At 70.6% G+C, this 18856-nt stretch overlaps 4 protein-coding genes across 4 annotated transcripts; all 4 read right to left on the bottom strand.

Annotated features, from left to right (window-relative positions):
- Positions 1-155: 155 nt before the first annotated feature.
- On the bottom strand, positions 156-5778 carry AURANDRAFT_64259 (hypothetical protein; the record flags this gene model as incomplete). Its single annotated transcript, XM_009038730.1, has 4 exons — positions 156-246; positions 398-1494; positions 2380-3041; positions 3291-5778. 4 exons carry the CDS (start codon positions 5776-5778, stop codon positions 156-158), a joined length of 4338 nt encoding a protein of 1445 aa, XP_009036978.1.
- A 1213-nt stretch (positions 5779-6991) lies between these two features.
- Positions 6992-8422, bottom strand: AURANDRAFT_64258 (hypothetical protein; the record flags this gene model as incomplete). Its single annotated transcript, XM_009038729.1, has 1 exon — positions 6992-8422. The coding sequence occupies one exon, from the start codon at positions 8420-8422 to the stop codon at positions 6992-6994; it is 1431 nt and encodes a 476-aa protein (XP_009036977.1).
- A 217-nt stretch (positions 8423-8639) lies between these two features.
- Positions 8640-11155, bottom strand: AURANDRAFT_71656 (hypothetical protein; the record flags this gene model as incomplete). The annotated part of the gene is made up of 3 exons (XM_009038728.1): positions 8640-9826; positions 9874-10265; positions 10361-11155. The coding sequence occupies 3 exons, from the start codon at positions 11153-11155 to the stop codon at positions 9100-9102; spliced, it is 1914 nt and encodes a 637-aa protein (XP_009036976.1).
- A 503-nt stretch (positions 11156-11658) lies between these two features.
- AURANDRAFT_64256 (hypothetical protein) lies at positions 11659-18788 on the bottom strand (the record flags this gene model as incomplete). The annotated part of the gene is made up of 4 exons (XM_009038727.1): positions 11659-12195; positions 12252-13329; positions 13642-14090; positions 15534-18788. The coding sequence occupies 4 exons, from the start codon at positions 18786-18788 to the stop codon at positions 11659-11661; spliced, it is 5319 nt and encodes a 1772-aa protein (XP_009036975.1).
- Between the last annotated feature and the right edge of the window lie 68 nt (positions 18789-18856).

Raw genomic sequence — 18856 nt, 5'->3', positions numbered from 1 at the left:
CGGCGTTTCACAAGTGACCACGCGGAACTCGGAGCGAGCGGAGGAGCGCCGACCTGCCCGGTGTGACGCAGCTCGCCCCCGGCCCAAAACGCGCGCGAGATCCCACTCTCGCGCGAGTCGCGCAGGACGCCGGACAGCCGTCCTCTTCGCGCCGGCTAGCCGGCGCGGCGCTGGCCGCGGTGGCGCGCGCTCCTTGCGGAGTACGCGCCGACGCGCGGCCGGCCGCCGTCGGCCACGTGCCGGTACCTACACGCGGGCCAACTGCAGCCTCCATTGTTGAAATCCCGGCAGATCGGCGTGTCGTCCTCGTCGTCGTTGTCGTCGTCGTCGTCGTCGCGTCGTCGTCGTCGTCGCTTCCGTCGTGCGTCGTGCTTCCGGTGCTTGGTGCCGATAATACTCGTTCTCGCAGACCTGGCACCGCGGGCCTTCGTGCCCTTCGTTGCATACGTCGCCCGCGGAGAAGGGGCCCGCGACCGTGCCGTTGACCTCGGGGCTCCAGCCCACGCACGCGTTCTTGTAGACGCACTCGTAGGTGTGGCTCGTGTTCATCGACATGCGCCACCAGTCCTTGTCCAGCGGCAGGCGCTCGAGCGTCGTCCCGGACGACACGCAGTCCGCGCCGTCGACGTCGGCGCAGGCCGCGCACGCGCCGTCCTTGAGGTACCAGCCCTCGACGCACGCGTCCTGCTCCGTCGCGCCGTAGTCGAGCGTCGTGTAGGGGTCCTCGCAGACGAGGCACTCCTCCTGGCCCTCCTCGGGCTGGTACGACCCCGGCGTGCAGGGCTGGCAGCCGTGCGAGCCGCCAGGCGAAAAAGTCCCGGCCTCGCAGGCGCGCGCCGCGCTGGACCCCTCGGCGCCCGTCACGTACTCGACGGCGAGCCTACGGCGGCAGTCGTAGCCAGACGCCGACGCGCTCGAGAGGCCGTACGTCGACGAGATCATGTCGCAGTCCGTCGGATCCGCCGTGTAGTCGGAGCACTGGTAGCCGCCGTACATGCTCGCCCCGTAGCCGTTGAAGTACAAGTAGATCCACTGATTGCTGAACTGGGACGACGCGGACCAGCAGAGCACGCCCGTGCCGGAGGCCTTGGACCACAAGTGGTAGCTGTCGTCGCAGATGTCGTATTCCGAGGCGTCCGTGAAGTCCGAGCCGGCCGCGACGTAGTCGTAGTCCCCGTTCCACTGGCTGTAGCCGCTGAACGTGAGGTACAGCGTCGACGGCAGGCAGTCGTCCGACGACGTCGCGTCCGATGACGTTGCGTCCGACGTCGTCGGCGACGCGACGACGGCTTCGCTCGACGCGCAACCGGACGCCGACGCGCTCGAGAGGCCGTACGTCGACGAGATCATGTCGCAGTCCGTCGGATCCGCCGTGTAGTCGGAGCACTGGTAGCCGCCGTACATGCTCGCCCCGTAGCCGTTGAAGTACAAGTAGATCCACTGATTGCTGAACTGGGACGACGCGGACCAGCAGAGCACGCCCGTGCCGGAGGCCTTGGACCACAGGTGGTAGAGTCAACTTCCCAATAAGCGAGGCAGACCCGTCGTTAATCGGGAAAAGTGCATTTACGGTCGCTACGACGCCGGGGGCGCCTAGTCTTACCCCGGGGACGCAGGGCCGAAGCCGGAGGCGTCGACGGACGCCATTTGCGCCGTCGGCCCCGGCCCCGGCCGGTCGGCCGGCCGGCCGGCCGGTCGTCGTCGTCGTCGTCGTCGTCGTCGTCGTCGTCGCGCGCGCGCGTGGAGATTATAGCGGAGACCAAGTCCATGGCGTCCTCGAACATGTTCTAGACCACCTCCATGAAGCCGCGCAGCGCCCAGGCACCGGTTTTGGTCTCGAGCGCCTCCTTGCCGCGCGAAGCGCGGGAGGAAAAATTCGGCGGGATCCAGTGCGCGTAGCGGTCCAGAACCGGCGCAGCTGCACGTGCCGCTCGCGCGCGGCGTGCAGGAGGTCGCGCCCTCGCCGGAGAACGAGCCTGCTCCGCGCAGCCGCCGCTGCCGCCGCCCGAGAGGCCGCTGCCACAGAGTCGCCGCACCCGCCCCGCGCGCCGCGCGGGAGAAAATTTCGACTTCGTCGCTGGCCAGCGCGTCGAAACGACCCTCGAGAACATGTGTGAGGTCAGGCTCGCAGCGCAGCAAGTCCACCGCGCGCAGCGCGCTGAGATGGTAGCGCCATGCTCTCACTGCTGTGGTATTTTTCGTCCGCACAACGTCGCCGGGGTAAAATCGGAGGTAACTCGATCGTTTTGGCAATGGGGCGCCGCCCCAAGCCCAAAACCGTCGAGTTACCTCCCCAGCTCGTCTAGGAACCGTCCGCGGACGTAGGATTCGCCCGGGGACGTCTTTACGTGCTAGCGGACGCCTTATTTGGAAGTTGACTCGGTAGCTGTCGTCGCAGATGTCGTATTCCGAGGCGTCCGTGAAGTCCGAGCCGGCCGCGACGTAGTCGTAGTCCCCGTTCCACGAGCTGTAGCCGCTGAACGTGAGGTACAGCGTCGACGGCAGGCAGTCGTCCGACGACGACGCGTCCGATGACGTCGCGTCCGACGTCGTCGGCGACGCGACGACGGCTTCGCTCGACGCGCAACCGGACGCCGACGCGCTCGAGAGGCCGTACGTCGACGAGATCATGTCGCAGTCCGTCGGATCCGCCGTGTAGTCGGAGCACTGGTAGCCGCCGTACATGCTCGCCCCGTAGCCGTTGAAGTACAAGTAGATCCACTGATTGCTGAACTGGGACGACGCGGACCAGCAGAGCACGCCCGTGCCGGAGGCCTTGGACCACAGGTGGTAGCTGTCGTCGCAGATGTCGTATTCCGAGGCGTCCGTGAAGTCCGAGCCGGCCGCGACGTAGTCGTAGTCCCCGTTCCACGAGCTGTAGCCGCTGAACGTGAGGTACAGCGTCGACGGCAGGCAGTCGTCCGACGACGTCGCGTCCGAGGACGTCGAGGAAGATGCGACGGGCGCGGTCGTCGGCCGCGGCGTCGGCGCAGGCGCGGGCGTCGACGCGGAAGCGACGGGCGCCGGCGTCGGCGAGGGAACTGGCATCGGTGTCGGCTTCCTCCACACCGGGGTAGCGACGGGCGTCGGCGTCGGCGCGGGGACGGGCGACGGTGTCGGCTTCTTCCACGGCGGGGTGAACGGTCCCGGGGCGGCGGCGCCGGTGGTCGGCGCCGCGGTCGGCGCGGCCGATTTGCTGGCGACGGCGACGACGACGACGGCCTCCGTCCCGACGGCCGCCTCCGTGCAGGTCGCGCTCCCGGCGGACGCCGCGTAAAATCCTGCAGGACATGGCGTGCAAGCGGCCGCCCGGTTATCCGAGTACGTGCCGGCGGGGCACGTGTAGAAGCCGCTCCGGTTCGGAAAGACGGCCGTGCCCGCGTAGGTGCCCACGCACGTCGTCGCACCCGCGTCGGACCAGTAGCCGTCGTCGCAGGCGCTGCAGTTCACCGCCCCCGCGGCCGCGTAGGTCCCCGGCGCGCAGACCTCGACGCCGGAGCCGTCCGGCAGCGCGCGCGTGCCCGCCTCGGCCTTGGTGCACGTCGCCGCGTCCGGCCCGAGGCTCCAGAAGCCCGACGCGCAGGCCTCGCAGGTCGCGAAATTGTAGCCGTCGGAGGGCGTCGTCGCGACGCGCGTGCCGTTGGGGCAGGAGCCGTCGAGGCAGCCGTCGCCGGAGAAGGGCTCGAGGCACTCGCAGGTGCCGCCGCCCCACGTGCCGTCGTCGCACGTCCCGCGCGAGACGCCGCTATTCTTCACGCCGCACGTGTCCGTGAGCCGCGGCGACTTGCGGTCCTCGTCGCCTCCCTCGGGGCACAAGTCGCAGCTCGTGCCGAAGAAGCCCGACTGGCATCGCTCGCAGTACGTACCCTCAAAGCCAACGAGGCATTCGCAGCTCGCCTCGGAGAAAGACACGGACGTCATCGTCGCGCCGACGGAGACGCGCGCGGTGTTGCAGATGCCGTTCGAGTTGCAGGGGCTCGTCGGCACGCAGTAGTCGCGAACGTAGAGGCGCAGGGTGCCGTCGCTGACGCCGGCGACGAGGTCGAGATCCCCGTCGCCGTCGACGTCCGCGAACGTCGGCGCGTAGCCCTCGAGCGCCGGGCCGGGCTCGTCGATATCCAACGCCTGGCCCGTGCCGCTGATCGTGCCCGCCTCGTTGCGGAACCAGAGGAGCTCGTCCGTGTCGCGGTCGCCGACGACGACGTCGATGAGGCCGTCGTTGTCGACGTCCGCGCACGCCGGGTTGTAAGCGTACGAATTCGTGCTGAAGGACACGGCCGAGAAGGGGTTCGCGTCGCCCGTGCGCATCACGTAGTTCGGGCTCGTGGGCGTGCCGACGTTCTCCGCGTAGGCGAGGGCCCCGGTGTCGGACTCCGCCGCGACGAGGTCCAGGTCGCCGTCGCCGTCGAAGTCGACGAGATACGGCGCGAGCGTGTTTCCGGTGTCGTAGGAGAAGAGGCCGTCGAAGGCGTGGCCCGAGTCGATCTTCGCGAAGCTCGGCGCCGTCGGGTCGCCATTGTTCTGGAAGTAATAGAGGCGGTGGTACATGTCGCCCGAGAGGAGGTCGTAGTCGTTATCCCCGTCGACGTCGCCGAACGTCGGCGTAAAGTCGCCCCAGGTACCCGCGTCGATGACGCCGACGATGTTGTTCGCCGCGCGCTCGAAAACCGGCACGGTCGCTGTCCCGATGTTCTCGAAGTAGTTGAAGAGCACGATCGAGTTGTCCCTTTGCTCGCCGATGGCGAGATCGAGATCTCCGTCTCCGTCCAAATCCGCGAGCGCGGGCGTCGCCTTGATGCCGACGTCGATGGCGTTGAAGGGGTCCTCGTAGGTCGTCGAGACGTAGTAAAAGGAGCTCGTCGTGTCCGACAGGGACCCGCTCTCGAGGAGCGCGAGCGCGCCCGTCGAGTAGGAGACGACGACGTCCGTCGCGTTGTCGTCGTCGAAGTCGTAGAAGACGGGCGACGAGTGCTCCGAGCCGTCGAAGCCCGCGAGCGGGTCGTCCGAGGGCTCCTCGAAGAGCGGGATCGTGGCCGAGCCGATGTTCTCCCGGTACCCGAGCCGCCCGTACCACGATCCGTCCTGGTACCCGAAGCCGATCAACAGATCAAAGTCGCCGTCGCCGTCGAGGTCTCCGAGAGAGGGGCTGCCGTAGTGCGCGGCGGTGACGATCTCCTCCGTCAGCGTCCAGGCGCCGTCCACGTTCTCGAATCTGTACAAGTTGAAGAACTTCTCGCCGAGGACGCAGTCGAGATCCCCGTCGAGGTCGAGGTCCGCGAAAGACGGCGACATGTACGAGTAGTCGCCGTTGCTAAGCGCGCCGTTGAACGGGTACGCCGCGTCGGAGCTCGGGACCTCTTCGAAGGTGCCGGTGCCGTCGTTCCGGAAGTAGCCCAGCGCCGCGTAGGAGCTGTAGCCGACGACGAGGTCCAGGTCGCCGTCGCCGTCCATGTCCGCGAGCGTCGGATTCAGGAACGCGGAGCTCGAGCCGACGGTGCCGCGCGCGACGAACGCGTCGCCGTCGCGCGCGTAGACCGCCATGGAGCTGCCGCTCACGAGCACGAGCTCGTCGACGCCGTCGCCGTCGACGTCGCCGAACGCAACCTTGCCGCCTTCCTCGCCGGCGGCCTTTGTTGTCAGCCCGCTGAGCAGCGTCGACGAGCTCGAGGCGAGCGATTTCATGTTGCCCCAGCAGTACGGCGCCTCGAGACCGCAGAACGCGCCGCCGGCTGCCGCCGCCGCGCCCCACAACAGCGACGCGATGAAGCGCGGCGCCATTGCGAGTCGAAGCCAGATGGAATGCAAACTGGAGTGCTGTCATGGTGGCCACAGCTTGACAACGGAAGGCAGGTGCAGTTCATCTTGAACCCAGCGGCGATGGTGGTGATGTCGACCGCCGAGCCGGACGCGATGTGCGCGACACCCACGCACGCGGAGCCGCAAGACGGTACTCCCGCGCCAGTCGCGCAACGGCCGCAAGACGCCGCGCCCGCGGAAGATGCGGCGCAAGACGCGGCGCCCGCGCAAGCCGCGCTGCAAGACGCGGCGCCCGCGGAGGACGCGCCGCCCGCGCAAGCCGCGCCGCAAGACGCGCCCAACGCCGCGCGAAACGCGACGGCGCAGGACGCCACGGCGCGAACTGCGGCGCCGACCCCGACGCCGCACGCCGCGGGCCCGGCGATCATGGACGCGCGCACGGCCCGCGCCAAGGGCCTCATGATGGAGCGGTGGCCGGCGACGACGGGCCTGGGCCACACGCTGCTGTGCTGGAGCGGCCGCGAGGAGAAGTCGCTCATGAAGTCCTTCAAGATGTGGGCGCGGCGCGTCGGCGGCGAGAAGGGCGGCAACGCGAAGAAGCGGGGCCTGCCCGCCGTGCTCTTCCCGGAGCAGGTCATGGCCTACGACGCGCGCGCCGCGGCCGGCGACGACGCCGGGCCCGTGTCGCGGCGCGGCGCCGTGCTCGAGGACCTGAACGCGCGGGGCTACGTCGTCGGCAGCGGCTGCCGCTACGGCGGCGACTACGTCATCTACAGGGCAGCAAAAGAGAGCGAGATTCCCAACTTCAAAGGCTCCTATCTCGGCCGTTTTCCACTCGTTTCGGCTGATTTTTGGACGAGCGATCATCTCTCGGAACGGTCTCGAAGCAGGGATGTTTTTTTCGGAACGCGCGCGCGCGGAACACTCACGTTGAAGCGACGTTGAATCACCCTTTTGCTGCCCAGGTCATCTACGCGCGCCACCCGGACGAGGCGCACAGCAGCCACACGGTCCGCGTCGTCGGCGAGGGCGAGGTCCTCGAGACGTCGGACATCGCGGCGCTGTGCCGCGTCCAGGGCAACGTGCTCAAGAAGGCGCTCTACGCGGCCGTCGAGCCGGCGACGCGGCGCGTGTCCTACCTCGAGCTCAGCTTCGACCCGCGCCTCTCGTCGGACCCGCTGAAGAAGCTCGAGCGGCGCCTCGCGAAGCGCATGCAGGACGAGACTAACGACGCCTAGGGGTCGTCCTTAGGCGCGTCCGCGCCCGCCTCGTCGACCTCGAGCTCGACGACGACGTCGTCGTCGTCGGGCGGCGCGCGGACGCCGCCGCGCTTCCGCGCGGCCTCGAGCCGCTCCCGGTCCGCCTCGGGGATGTCCGCGGCGAGCTGCATGACGTTCATGGCGGCGATGAGGCCGCAGAGGGGGATGTAGTACATGATCTTCATGTTCACGTACGACTGGCCGCTGAAGACGATCTCGACGCCCAGGATGTAGGAGAACGCGACGGTGAAGGACACGACCGCCGCGCACCAGAAGCCCGCGTTCGTCGCGACGCGCCGCGACGCGCTCGAGAAGTCGCGCGGGAAGCCGCGGAGGAGGCCGTTGTCGAAGACCGCGGGGTCGAGGTAGGGCAGCTTGCCGTTCTCGATGGGGCCCTTGTACCACGAGCACGCGAGCGACACGGCGACGGCCGCGAAGAGCGTGCTCCCGCACATGTCCGCGATGAGCTGGTCCCGCCCCTCGACGCGGTTCAGCCCGCCGTCGCCCTCGTTCATGTCGCCGTCGTAGAGGTAGCCGTAGGTGAACGCCGTCGACAGCGACGCGACGGCGAAGACCAGGGTCACGAAGACGACGCGGTGCGCCGCGGAGAAGCAGGCGAAGACCTTGCCGACGGTGTCGACCATGACCGTCGTGACGACCTTCTCGTCGAGCCGGAAGTGCGCGCGCTCGTTCTCCTCCGCGCCGCCCTTCTGCCGCTCGTACGCCGCCAAAATCTCCGGCGGGATCGTCGTCGAGCCCTGGATCATGCCCACGGCGATGACGTTCCAGCCGAAGAAGCCGCCGATGACGGCCTGGTAGACGCTGTAGAGGTAGCCGTTCATCTTGTCGTCGTCCTGGTCCTTGCCGACCATGAGCCACAGGATGAGAACCAGGACGACGACGGAGCTGCCCATGACCACGGTCCAGAAGAGCGCCGTCACGAGCGACGCCGCCGCCGACGACCCCCGCGGCACGTACTTCAGCGCGCCCTCGTCGAGGACCGACGGGTGGAGGAAGGGGATGATCTGCTTCTTCTCCTTGTTCTTCGCGCGCGCCTTGAAGTGGCCGATGGCCGTGACGATCCAGCCGAGCATGAAGGCCTTGGAGTAGGTCTCCGTGACGACGGACGTGAAGTCGACGCGGTCGATGTCGCCGCTGTAGCCGCGGTAGTTGTAGATGGTCACGAGCAGGTCGAAGAGCGCCTGGAACACGGCCGTGCCCACGAGCTCCTTGCCGACGTCCTCCAGCTCGAAGTACTCCTTCAGGTCCGTCAGAATCTCCACCTCCTGCTCCGTCTTCTGCTGGGACACGACGCCCTCGCTCGCCCACGCCGGCGACGCGTCGTCGTCGTTGCCCATCTGGCTGCCCGGCTTGGCCCAGTCCGGCGTCTCGATGTCCGCCGACATGGCGGCGGTTGCGCGACGGCCGCGACGCCGAGCCGCGCGTTCCTTCGTGCAGCGACTAGCCGGGTGCAACGCGCGGCGCGGGCAGTGGAAGCCGCCGCTGCGACAATGCTGCCATAAGAAACAGCCTGGACTTTTGGCGTCGCGGTGCGTGCAAAGATTGTTGATCAAGTAAAGCTCGGCGCTCTCCCAGAGTTTGGGCCCGACGCACCGGCGCGGCGCTCGAGGTCGTAGACGCGCCGTTCGCATCGCTGCGGCGCTCTCCCAGAGTTTGGGCCCGACGCACCGGCGCGGCGCTCGAGGTCGTAGACGCGCCGTTTGCATCGCTGCAAAACCGCTGTCATGCGCGTCGCACCACTCCTCGCACTCGTCGCCGCCGCAGCTGCTCTCGCGCCGCCCGTGGTGCGCGCGCCGCGCTCCGCGGCGCGCAGCCGAGGCTCCACCTCGCCGCCGCGCGTCGGCGCCGCCGCCGTCCGGAGGCGACCGGCGCTCCTCGCGGCGGAGGGCGACGACGAGTCCGAGTCCGCGGCCGGCAAGTGGGGCAAGCTCCTCTTCATCCTCGGCCCCTTCCTCGTCGGCGCGCTGGACACGGTGCACCCCGAGTGGTTCCGCGGCTGGTTCTAATCCGCGGTCCAATCGGAGGCTGGTGCTGCACCCCGGCGGTCCCCGCGCGCCGCGGGCTAGGGCGCCTTATGCCGCGCCGCGAAAAGCTTCTCGGCGGCGTCGCTGCGGCCGCAGTCCGCGTAGTAGGACATGAGGTCCTCGTAGAGGCGGCCGTAGAACTTCTTGTTGTCCTGGGGGTTGATGCCCGACTTCTGGCGGATGTTGTTTTTGAGGATGCGCGCCATGACCTTCCAGAACAGGTACCGCGGCCCGGCCTTGACGAGGTGGGGCGCGTTGTAGCGCATGTTGAACATGACGTTGGGCCCCGGCTCCGTCCAGACGGCGTGGCACCACGACGGGCCGAAGTAGAGGACGTCGCCCGGCCGCTGCTTGACGACGTGGACGTGCCGCACGCGCGCGAGGAGCTCGTCGTCCGTGTGGGGGAAGGCGAAGAACGTGGGCATGGGCGTCGCCGGGATGTCCTTGAGGTCGTCGGGCGCCACGAAGTACCAGGTCTTCGTCCCGACGAGCTGCACGACGACGGAGTCGATGGGCGCGCAGTGCAGCGCCGCGGACGCCGTGCCGTTCGCAAAGTTCGACGTGAAGAGCTGGTTCAGGCGATAGTCGCGGCCGCCGAGCTCCGTGATGTCGACGCCGACGACCTCCGCGACGGCGTCCGCGTCCGTGATCGCCTCGAAGCCCGCGTACAGCGCGGAGCTGTTGCGGGACACGTTCGAGAACAGGTGCGCCCGCGCGTACTCGTCGAAGCCGACGACGACGTCCGGAATGTTCCGCATGCAGGAACTCGAGAAGTGGGGGCCTAGGACGTGCGCGGTTCGACGCGCGGGGACGCGAGGCGCCGCGGCGCGCCGGATTCGATGGCCTCCGTGTAGTCGAGCATGCGCATCGTCCGTCCCGCGTTGCGCTCCGCCAGGTACGCGACGATGGCGTCCTGGTCCCGCGCGACGACGTTGCGCAGCAGCTTCGGGTAGCCCCGCGGGTCGAAGGCCGCGGACAGGTCCTCGCCGTCCTCGAGCGCGATTGGCCGCGCGTAGGTGATGTGAGGCAGGTGGACGTCGCCAGCGTTTGTGTTGACCTTCTCGCGGGGATAGAGGCAGCGCAACAGCAGATCGTCGACAGGTTTCGGCAATACGGTGATGACGGCGTCGTGAAAGTAGTAGAGGATCCCGAGCAGGACCAGGCCCACGGAGCCTCGACGCCCCATCGTCACAGCCCGGGCAGCCTCGTTGAAGAACAACTTGAAGATCAATGAGAAAAACCTTTTACAAAAGGCCGCCCCCCGCCCTAGCGGTCGGCGGAGAGCTGGCCGCCCGTGACGCGGGTGAAGGTGAGGACGACGACGGGCTTGCGGTTCTCGTTCTCGTCCAGCACGAAGTTGGAGTAGACGAACTCGCTGTCGCTGCGGAACTCGCGGGAGAAGCCGTCGAAGCCGCCGGACGCGTCGGGCTTCGTGATGGTTGTCGCGAGCGTCGCGCCGTCCCAGGCGTGGGTGCCCGGCGCCACGTAGCCCGACGTGAGGACCGCGCGCTCCGGCGGGTAGCGCGCGTCGCCGCAGTCGACGCGCAGGTGCGTCGTGAAGCTCGGCAGCCCCGTCTGGCGCACGGTGACGCGGTCGCCGTGCACGTCAAAGTACTGGCGCAGGTGGCCGACGTTGCGGCCCAGGACGTACGCCGCGAGCCTGATCGCGACCCACGACCGGCCGTTGAGCCGCATGTGGGCCGCGCCGTCGTTGCCGACGTCGGCCGCCGTGAGCACCCACTCGCCCTGGAGCTTCGCCTTCAGCGAGCGGCGGTTCCGGTCCGGTGCGCTCAGGCGCGGCGCCGGCGCGAGGAGCCGGTCGTCCTCGGGCCCGTCCTCGTCGCCCTCGACGGAGTCGAACCAGAAGGTCTCGTCGCACCAGAGCGCGCCGGACTTGGGGTCCAGTGGGAAGAGCCGGTCCAGCGTCGACTCGAGCAGCACGTTCTCCACGAGCGTGCTCGGCCGCGGCGGGTCGTGGACGCTGCTGTAGACGACCTCGCGCTGGACGTCGTCGCAGCAGGCCCGCTCCCGCGGGTAGGTGCAGCTCGGCAGGCTCGACCCGAACCATGACCGCGTCCGCGCCATGCCCAGCATCGTCCGCGACGCGGGCGCGCGAGCACAAACAGCAGATCCAGGCGACGAGGGCTGCGAGAAACCTATTTTATTGCCGTTCAACTTTCCCGGCAACAAAAAGCCAACGCTCGGGCTGGGCGCGCGGTCCGCGGGCGTCGGCGGCGCACCAGCGCTCGAACGCCATGAAGCGCGGCTCGAGCGTCCCGAAATTCGACATCACGAAGCTCGAGGCGCGAAAGGTCGAGGAGGAGGTCGTCATCCACAGCCCGCATCACGAGGAGAAGGAGGCCATGCTCCGGTCCAAGGCCGCGCGGCGCCGCGCCGCGATCCGTTTTTTGGCGCGCTTCGCCGATTGCCCGCGGCGCCGCGGACGCGCGGAACGACGCCGCCCGCAGGTGCGCATGACCGCGATCCGCCGCGCGAACGACATCCGCCAGAACGTCAAGCAGCAGATCATCGAGAACCTCCTCGAGACGAGCGGCTACGAGAGACACGACGAGGGGAGCTACGCGAGCTAACACGTATCACCAGCTCCGCGCGAGCCAGTCGGCGACGGCGGCGGGGTCCTTCGCGTCTCCGCGGAACGCGAAGAGCCGCGGCGGCTCCTCCCCCGGCGCGCCGGCGAGGACCCGGGCGACCTTGAGCGGCGAGACGTGGGTCGCGACGAGCTTCGCGAGGGCCGCGGCCGACGCCGGCGACAGCGCGTCGTCCTCCGGCGCGCGCGCGCGCGCGTTGCAGGGCCCGAGCGCGCGGCCCGCGGCGCCGTCGAGCGCGCGGCGGCGGTTCAGGGCGATGCAGTCGACGGCCCGGGTCTCCGGGAGCGGCAGCCCGAGGCGCCGCAGCGTGAAGTCGAGCGCCGACTCGTTGGCCGCGTCGCGCGGCGCGAGCGGCGGCGGCGGAGCCCGCTCCGTCCGCTTTCTCGTCCAGGGAAAGAGCGCGCGCCGGGGCGGGTCGTCGTCGAGGTAGCGGAAGGGCACGACGGCGAACTGGGACGGCGCGAGCGCGGCGAACCACGCGCGCAGGTGGTCCGCGTACTTGGACCCCGCGAAAGGCCCCCAGACCTGCGCGGCTCGCGTCCGCCGCGCGCGCGAAAGAGGCGCCCGACGCCGCCCGGGACGTGCGAGAACGGGTCGCGGCCGCCGCGCTTCGCGAGGTAGGCCACGTACTGCTCCAGCGTCTCCACGCGGTCCGCCTTGGACTTCTCCCGGCGCCACCCCGCGCGGACCCAGTTGTGGAACGCGGACGCCGTGCGCCCGACGGGGTCCCGGAGCAGGACCGTGAACGAGAGCCGCGGCGCCAGAGCGCCGTACTGCGCCACGATCTTCGGCGCGGCGTCCACGTAGAGCACGGGCGTCGCGTCGAGGCCCACGCGCCGCGCGGCGGCGCCCGAACGGAGCTCGACGGTCGCGAGGCCGCCGCGGGCCCGGGCGGCCGCGACGGCGGCCGCGACGTCCGCCGCGCCGGCCTTCCGTTCGCAGGCGGGGTAGCGCCGCAGCCACTCCTCGCGGAGCACGGGCCCGTCGAAGACGTGCGGCTCCTTCCGGGCGCCCGCGGACGCGCCCTCGGGCAGCACGATCGACGGCTGCGCCGCGAGCGCGGACGCGAAGGTCGTCGTGCCCGCCTTCTGGGCGCCGATGACGAAGTGCTCCGGCGCGAGCCGCCCGTCGAGGCAGAGGCCGCGCCGCGCGGCCGCCGCGCGGCGCTCGCGCCGCGCGACGTCGCCGCAGCGCCGCAGCGCTCTGGCCGCGTCGCCAAAGTCCACGTCCTCGAGGGCCACGCAGCGCAGCGCGGCGCGCAGGGCGCCCGTCCCGTCGTCGTCGGGCGCGCGGAGGAACGTGCCGTTCCTCGCGGCCCAGCTCGCCGCGTCGACGCGGCGGAACGCGACGGCGTCCGCCGCGAGCCGCGCGCCGCCGGGCGCGCCGGCGGACGTGAAGACGACGTCGCGCCGCGTCCCGTTGCCCGGCGAAGCGGGGAAGACCTTCTCCAGCTTGGCGAAGTCCCTGCGCTCCGCCGCGGCGTAGCTGACGGTGATGGACCCGACGAAGCCGCGGCCGCGCCGCCGCAGCGCGAAGAGCGCGTAGGGCAGGGCGTAGTAGACGTCCGCGGCCGTGGCCTCGATGACGACGTCGATGCCCGCCTCGTCGCCGACGCTGCCACCCAGGAGCAGCAGCAGCAGCGGCGACCATCGACTCATGCTTGGGCAGCTTTTAAAAGGTGCAACAATGCTACTTCAAGGCGAGTGCAAAGCTGCAACACCTACTTCGAGGCGCGTGCAACTGTCATTCTTTTTGGGGACCGTCGAAGAGCCCGGCCTTTTGCGGTCTTGCGCTGGCTACGTCGGACATGCGCGGCGTCGCGGAGGCACGCCTCGCAGCTTCGACGACCTCGTGGCGGCCGCCGCCGCGACGGCGCGCCGCGCCGCGGACGAGCGCCGCGCGTCGCCCGCCTCGCATACGAAACGCCCGCCGGGACCACACTTGCACACATTACAGCGGAGCCCCTAGAACCAGGGCGACGGCGCCTCGTCGACGCGCTCCATGCGCAACCGGAACGCCGCGCCCGTGTCCAAGTTCGCCACGGTGACGAGCAGCTCGTCGCCGACGATCTCGTACCTCGCCATGCCGTTGTTGCCCTTGCCGTTGCACGTGGTGACGCTGCGCACCTCGACGGCGCCGCCCACGAGCGACCCGCGCTTCGTGATCGCGTGGCCGAGCGCGTTGCGGTCCGAGACCTCGGAGCCGTCGAGCGGCACGGGCAGGTTCACCTTGTCCTTGAGCAGGCCGTGCTCCGTGCGGTAGAACATGTTGTCGTGGATGCCCATGGTCATGGTCGCGCCGACGCCGCTCAGGCGCTCGACGATCTCGCCGAGGATACGGGGCAGCCCCGCGTCGTTGAGGAACTGCTTGAAATCGCCCGTGCGCTCGACGCAGCGGAACGTCTTGGTCTGCCAGGCGTCCTGGACGGCAAAGTCTTTGCGGTGCATCGTCACGGTCGTCGCAACCATGGTGGCCATAGTAGGTAATCAGGATAAGCAATACCTTTCCAACCACGAAGGAATTCTCCGTCAGCCAGGTGGGAGACGCTTGATTGTGGTTTTAGAAATGAGGAACTTGACATCGTGCTGCCAAGTAAAACTGCACTGTGTGCTGCACTTGAGGTCTCGTTGAGGCATAGCGATGGCCCAGCTCTCCGCCGCCGAGCCCCAGCTCGACGCCTCAGCCGCAGCACCACCACCGGCCTTGCCCGGCTTCGGCGCGTCGTCCGCGTGCTGGAAGTGCAAGGGCGCCGGCACGCGGCTCAAGCCGAAGATGGGCGCGCGCCAGCGGAAGCGCATGGCCGAGGGCGCGGAGGACGACGGGTCGTGTGGCGTCTGCGGCGGCAGCGGGCTCGCGCCGCGGAGCGGGAAGCTGAGCAAGGCCGCGAAGAAGCCCGGCCGCGTGACGGCGCCGCGGTCCGAGGCGTCGACGCGCCGGGGCCCGCGGCCCGCGGGCGTCGGCGCGCCCGGCCCCGGCGAGGAGCTCTGCTGCTTGAGCGGCGCGTGGCGCGTCTTCCAGCGCGTCGGCGGCCACCGCTACTCGACGGAGGACGTCGTCACGGCCTGGGTCGCGAGCGGCGAGGTCGCGGGGCGCGTCCGCCACGTCGACGTCGGCTGCGGAATCGGGAGCGTCTTGCAGCTCGTCGCGTGGAAGTGCCTCGAGGCGGGCGTCGACTACGAGGGCCGCGGCGTCGAGGCCCAGGTCGACTCGGCGACCCTCGCGCGGCGGTCCATCGCCTACAACGGCGCGCCCTGTGCCGTGGTCGACGGCGACCTCCGCGACGCGCGCGGCTTTTCCGAGCTCCACGAGGGGTGCGAAGCCGCCCAGCGGATCGTCACGGGCACGCCGCCCTACTTCAACGTCGCCTTCGACGGGTCCGGCGCGGCGTCGACGACCTTCGGCGCCTTCCCGAACTGCGAGCAGTCCGCGGGCGCGCGCTACGAGTTCCGGGGCGGCGTCGAGGCCTACTGCGCCGCCGGCGCGCGGCTCCTCCGCGGCGGCGCGGCGGGCGACCGCTTCGTCTGCTGCGAGGGCGGGCTCCACGTCAACCTGGCGCGCGTCGCGGCGGCGGCGAAGGCAAACGGGCTCGCCATCCTGCGCCACCTGCCCGTCGTCGGCCGCGAGGGGAAGCCGCCGCTCTTCGGCGTCTGGGTGCTGCGCCTCGCGGCGCCCGGCGACGACGCCGCCGCGGCCGTCGCGCCGGACGCGCCCCTCGTCGTGCGCGACGCCCAGGGCGCGCGCACGCCCGCCTACGCGCGCGTCCTCGCGGACCTGGCGATGGTGTAAACGGAGCGGACGGCGCGCGCGCCTCAGGGCTGGAGGGGCTGCGCGCGCGAGTCCAGGGAGAGGGGCTTGCCGAGGACCGCGAGGAGGGGCGCGAGCTCGGCCTTGAGGATGGCGGCCTCGTCGCCCGTGGCCGTGCCCAGCAGGCTCGCGTACTCGTCCGTCGCCTCGACGACCTTGTTCTGCTTCGCGAGGACGCGCGCGAGGGCCAGTTTCGCGTGCTTCGTGAAGTCGCCGTAGGGCAGCGCGGCCGCCGCCGCGAGGACCTCCGCCGCCACCGTGAGGCGGTCGACCTCGGCGAAGGCGACGCCGACGTCCGTCAATATGTTGCCGTCGTCGAGGAAGAGGTTCTTCGCCTGGTCGAGGCAACTCGCGGCCTGGTCGATCCGTTTCGAGTCGCCGAGGACGTACTGGCCCAGGTTCGCGAGGACGAGGTAGCCCCAGGTCTCGGCGCTGTCCGGGTTCCGGATGTTCGCCTCCGTGAGCGCCGCCTCGGCCTCCGCGTGCTCCCCCAAGAGGATGAACGCGCGCGCGGCCATGATCCACGGCACCGCGTTCTTCCCCCGCTGGCACGCGATGATCGCCACGTCCTTGGCCAGGTCCAGGTCGCCCTGCAGGATGGCCAGATCGCAGACGCGGCAGAAGAGCCAGAGCGGCGCCGGCTCCGGCGACTCCGGCGCGTTGAGCAGCGCGAGCGCGCGGGCTAAAGTGCCCGCGGCGTCCGCCGTCCGCCGCGCGGCGTCGTGGACGAGGCCCAGCGCGAGCCAGGCGCGGCCCAGGTCCGGCGCCGCGTAGGTCGCCTTCGTCGCGACGACCTCCGCCGGGCCCAGCTCCCCCGCGGCGAGCAGGAGGAACGCGCGCTCCGCGTCGAGCTCCGCGCGGAGCTCGGGCGGCGTGAAGCTGTCGCGGAGCGGGCCGGCGACGCGCGCGAGCGCCGACGCGCGCGCTTCGCCCGCGAGGGCCAAATCCAAAGCCTTGGTCGCGCAGGCCGTGAGCCCGAAGCCGTGGAGCCACGTCGCGGCCGCGAGGCCGACGTACGCGCGGCCCCGCGCGCCGTCCTGGCCCGGCGTGTTGTTCGCCCGGGCCGCTTTCTCGAGCGTGCGCCGCGCCTTGGGGAGGTCGCCGTCGGCGACGTCGACGACGGCGAGGAGCGTCGTCGTGAGCACGGCCGCGTCCGCGGCGCCCTCTTTCAGGGACTCCGCGGACGGGTCCAAAGCTTCTTCCAGCACGCAGCGCGCGCCCTTCGCGTCGCCGGCCTCCAACAACGCCGCGCCGTAGACCGCCAGGGCGCCGTCGTGGGCGCAGTCGAGGGCCAGCGCCTCCTTGAGGTGCGCGAGCACGGGACCGAGCGCGGCGCCGTCGAGGCGCCGGCCCAAACACCGGCCCGCGGCGAGCCCCGCGGCGCGGTAGCAGTTGCCCAGGACGAAGGCGAGCCCCTTGGCCTCGGCGGGGAAGAGGCCGATCTGCTGCTTGATGTGCTCAAAGGCCTCGGCGAAGTGCGCGGCCGCGCGCGCGACGTCGCCCTGGCCCTCGAAATCCTCGCACTTCATCAGCACCTTCTCCACGAAGACCTTGCACTTGACGACGGCCTTGTCGTCGTCGTCGTCGTGCTCCTCGACGAAGGGCGACGGCTTCGACTCCGGCTCCTGGTTCGACTCGGCGTCGCGGAACCGCTTGTTCGTGACCTCGATGACGTTCGTGACGAGCTCCGCGTAGACCGCGTTCAAAAAACGGTCGTACTCGCCGAGCTCGCGCCAGTCGTCGCAGTCGCGGTGGGGCGTCGTCGGCGCGTCGGGGAAGTACTTGCGCACGACGCGCTGGATGCAGGGCTTGAGCCGCTCCTTGAAGGCGTGGTAGGGCCCGAGAATCTTGCCGCCGACGTCCGCGGGCTCGAGCGTGCCCGTGTTCAAACCGTAGAGCCACTGGCGCTCGTCGAAGTCCTCGACGGGCGCTTTGCCCGTCGGGTCCTTGGAGATGATGATCTTTGCCATCTCCTCGCTGAGCGTCGTGACGACGTCGTCGATCTCGTCCTTGAACTCGACCTTGAAGTCGCGCGGGCCCGCGGTGCCGCAGAGCGACGCGATTTTGGTCTTCGGGACGAGGCCCTCGTAGGTCGGTTTTGAGGATGGGTCGACGGGCGCCACGAGGGGCTTCGAGAGCGTCAGGCCGAGGGCGAGCTCCGTGCCGTGGTCGTCGAGCAATTCGCTGAGGTGCTTCGCGGGCTCGGGTTCGGGCTCCGGCTCCGCGTCCTCGGCGCCGTCCGCGGCCTCCGCGGGCGGCTCGCCGGTCTCGCCGGGGTCCTCCAACGACGTCTGGGCCAGGCTCTCCCCAGCGGACTCCTCGGCGTCGGGCAGGTCCGGCGCGGGCGGCGGCGGCGCGACGACGGCGCCGGACGCGTCGAGATTGGAAGCGCCGCCCCAGAAGCCCTTCGCGTCGAGCGTCACCGTCGCCGTCTCCACGGTCGGCTCGGGCGCCGGGGCCTCCGGGTCGACCTCGGCCTCCGGGTCCGGCGGCGGCGGCGGGACTTTTCGCGCGATCTCGAAGACGAGCTCGGGCTCGCCGGCCGCCGCGGCGGCCGCGAGCGCGACGCACGTCTCCCGCGGCAGGAAGAGCGACGGCGCCGCGTCGCTCCAGGCCGCGCGGTACCCGACGAAGGGCGGCGGCGGCTCCTCGGCGGGCTCCGCGTCCTCCCCGGCGGGCGGGTCCGACGGCGCGGCCGACGCCGCCGCCGCGGACGCGTCGTCGCCGCCGTCACCGGGCTCCGGGGCCTCGCCGCCGTCCTCGGTCTCCTCCGGCGGCGGCGGCGTCTCGTCGACGAAGGCGAGGCGCGCGGCCCCGAGGTCGAGGTCGCCCGGCAGCGGCGGCGCCGCGCCGTCGCCGACGACGCGGAGGTCGAACGCGAAGGGCGACAGGTCCTCGGGCTCCGGCTCGTCGCCCGCGGCCTCGAGCTCCTCGGCGCTCTTCGGCGCGGGGCACCAGGCGCCCGGCGGCGGCTTCGTGAGGACCGCCGTAGCGACGCGGAGCACGCGCGCGCCGTCGAGGTAGTCCGTGAGCTCCTCGTCCAAAGCGAAGCGCGCTTTCAAGACCCCCGGCGACGGCGCGGGCTCCGCGTCCTCCTCGGCGGGCGCCGGCGCGACGATGGGCGCATCGACCTCGAAGACGGGCAGGCCCGCGGCGACGGCGCCGTAGAGCGGCACCGTCGCGGCGCCGACCGTCGCGAACTCGGGCTCGTCCGCGTCGCCGCGCGCGACGTCGACGTCCACCACCAAGACCGTGCGGAGCAGGCCGTCGACGGGGCCGAAGGCGAGCTCCAGGGGCGCCGCGGGGATGGACATGGCCTTGCCGAAGAAGACCGTCGCCGCCGTCGGCTCGACCTCGCCCTCGACGGCGTCCGTCGTCGTGT

The sequence above is a fragment of the Aureococcus anophagefferens genome (assembly GCF_000186865.1).
Source record: "Aureococcus anophagefferens unplaced genomic scaffold AURANscaffold_9, whole genome shotgun sequence".
Taxonomy (NCBI): Eukaryota; class Pelagophyceae; order Pelagomonadales; family Pelagomonadaceae; genus Aureococcus; species Aureococcus anophagefferens.
The sequence above is the reverse complement of the archived record's forward strand: the minus strand, read 5'-3'. Positions and strand labels throughout refer to the sequence as shown.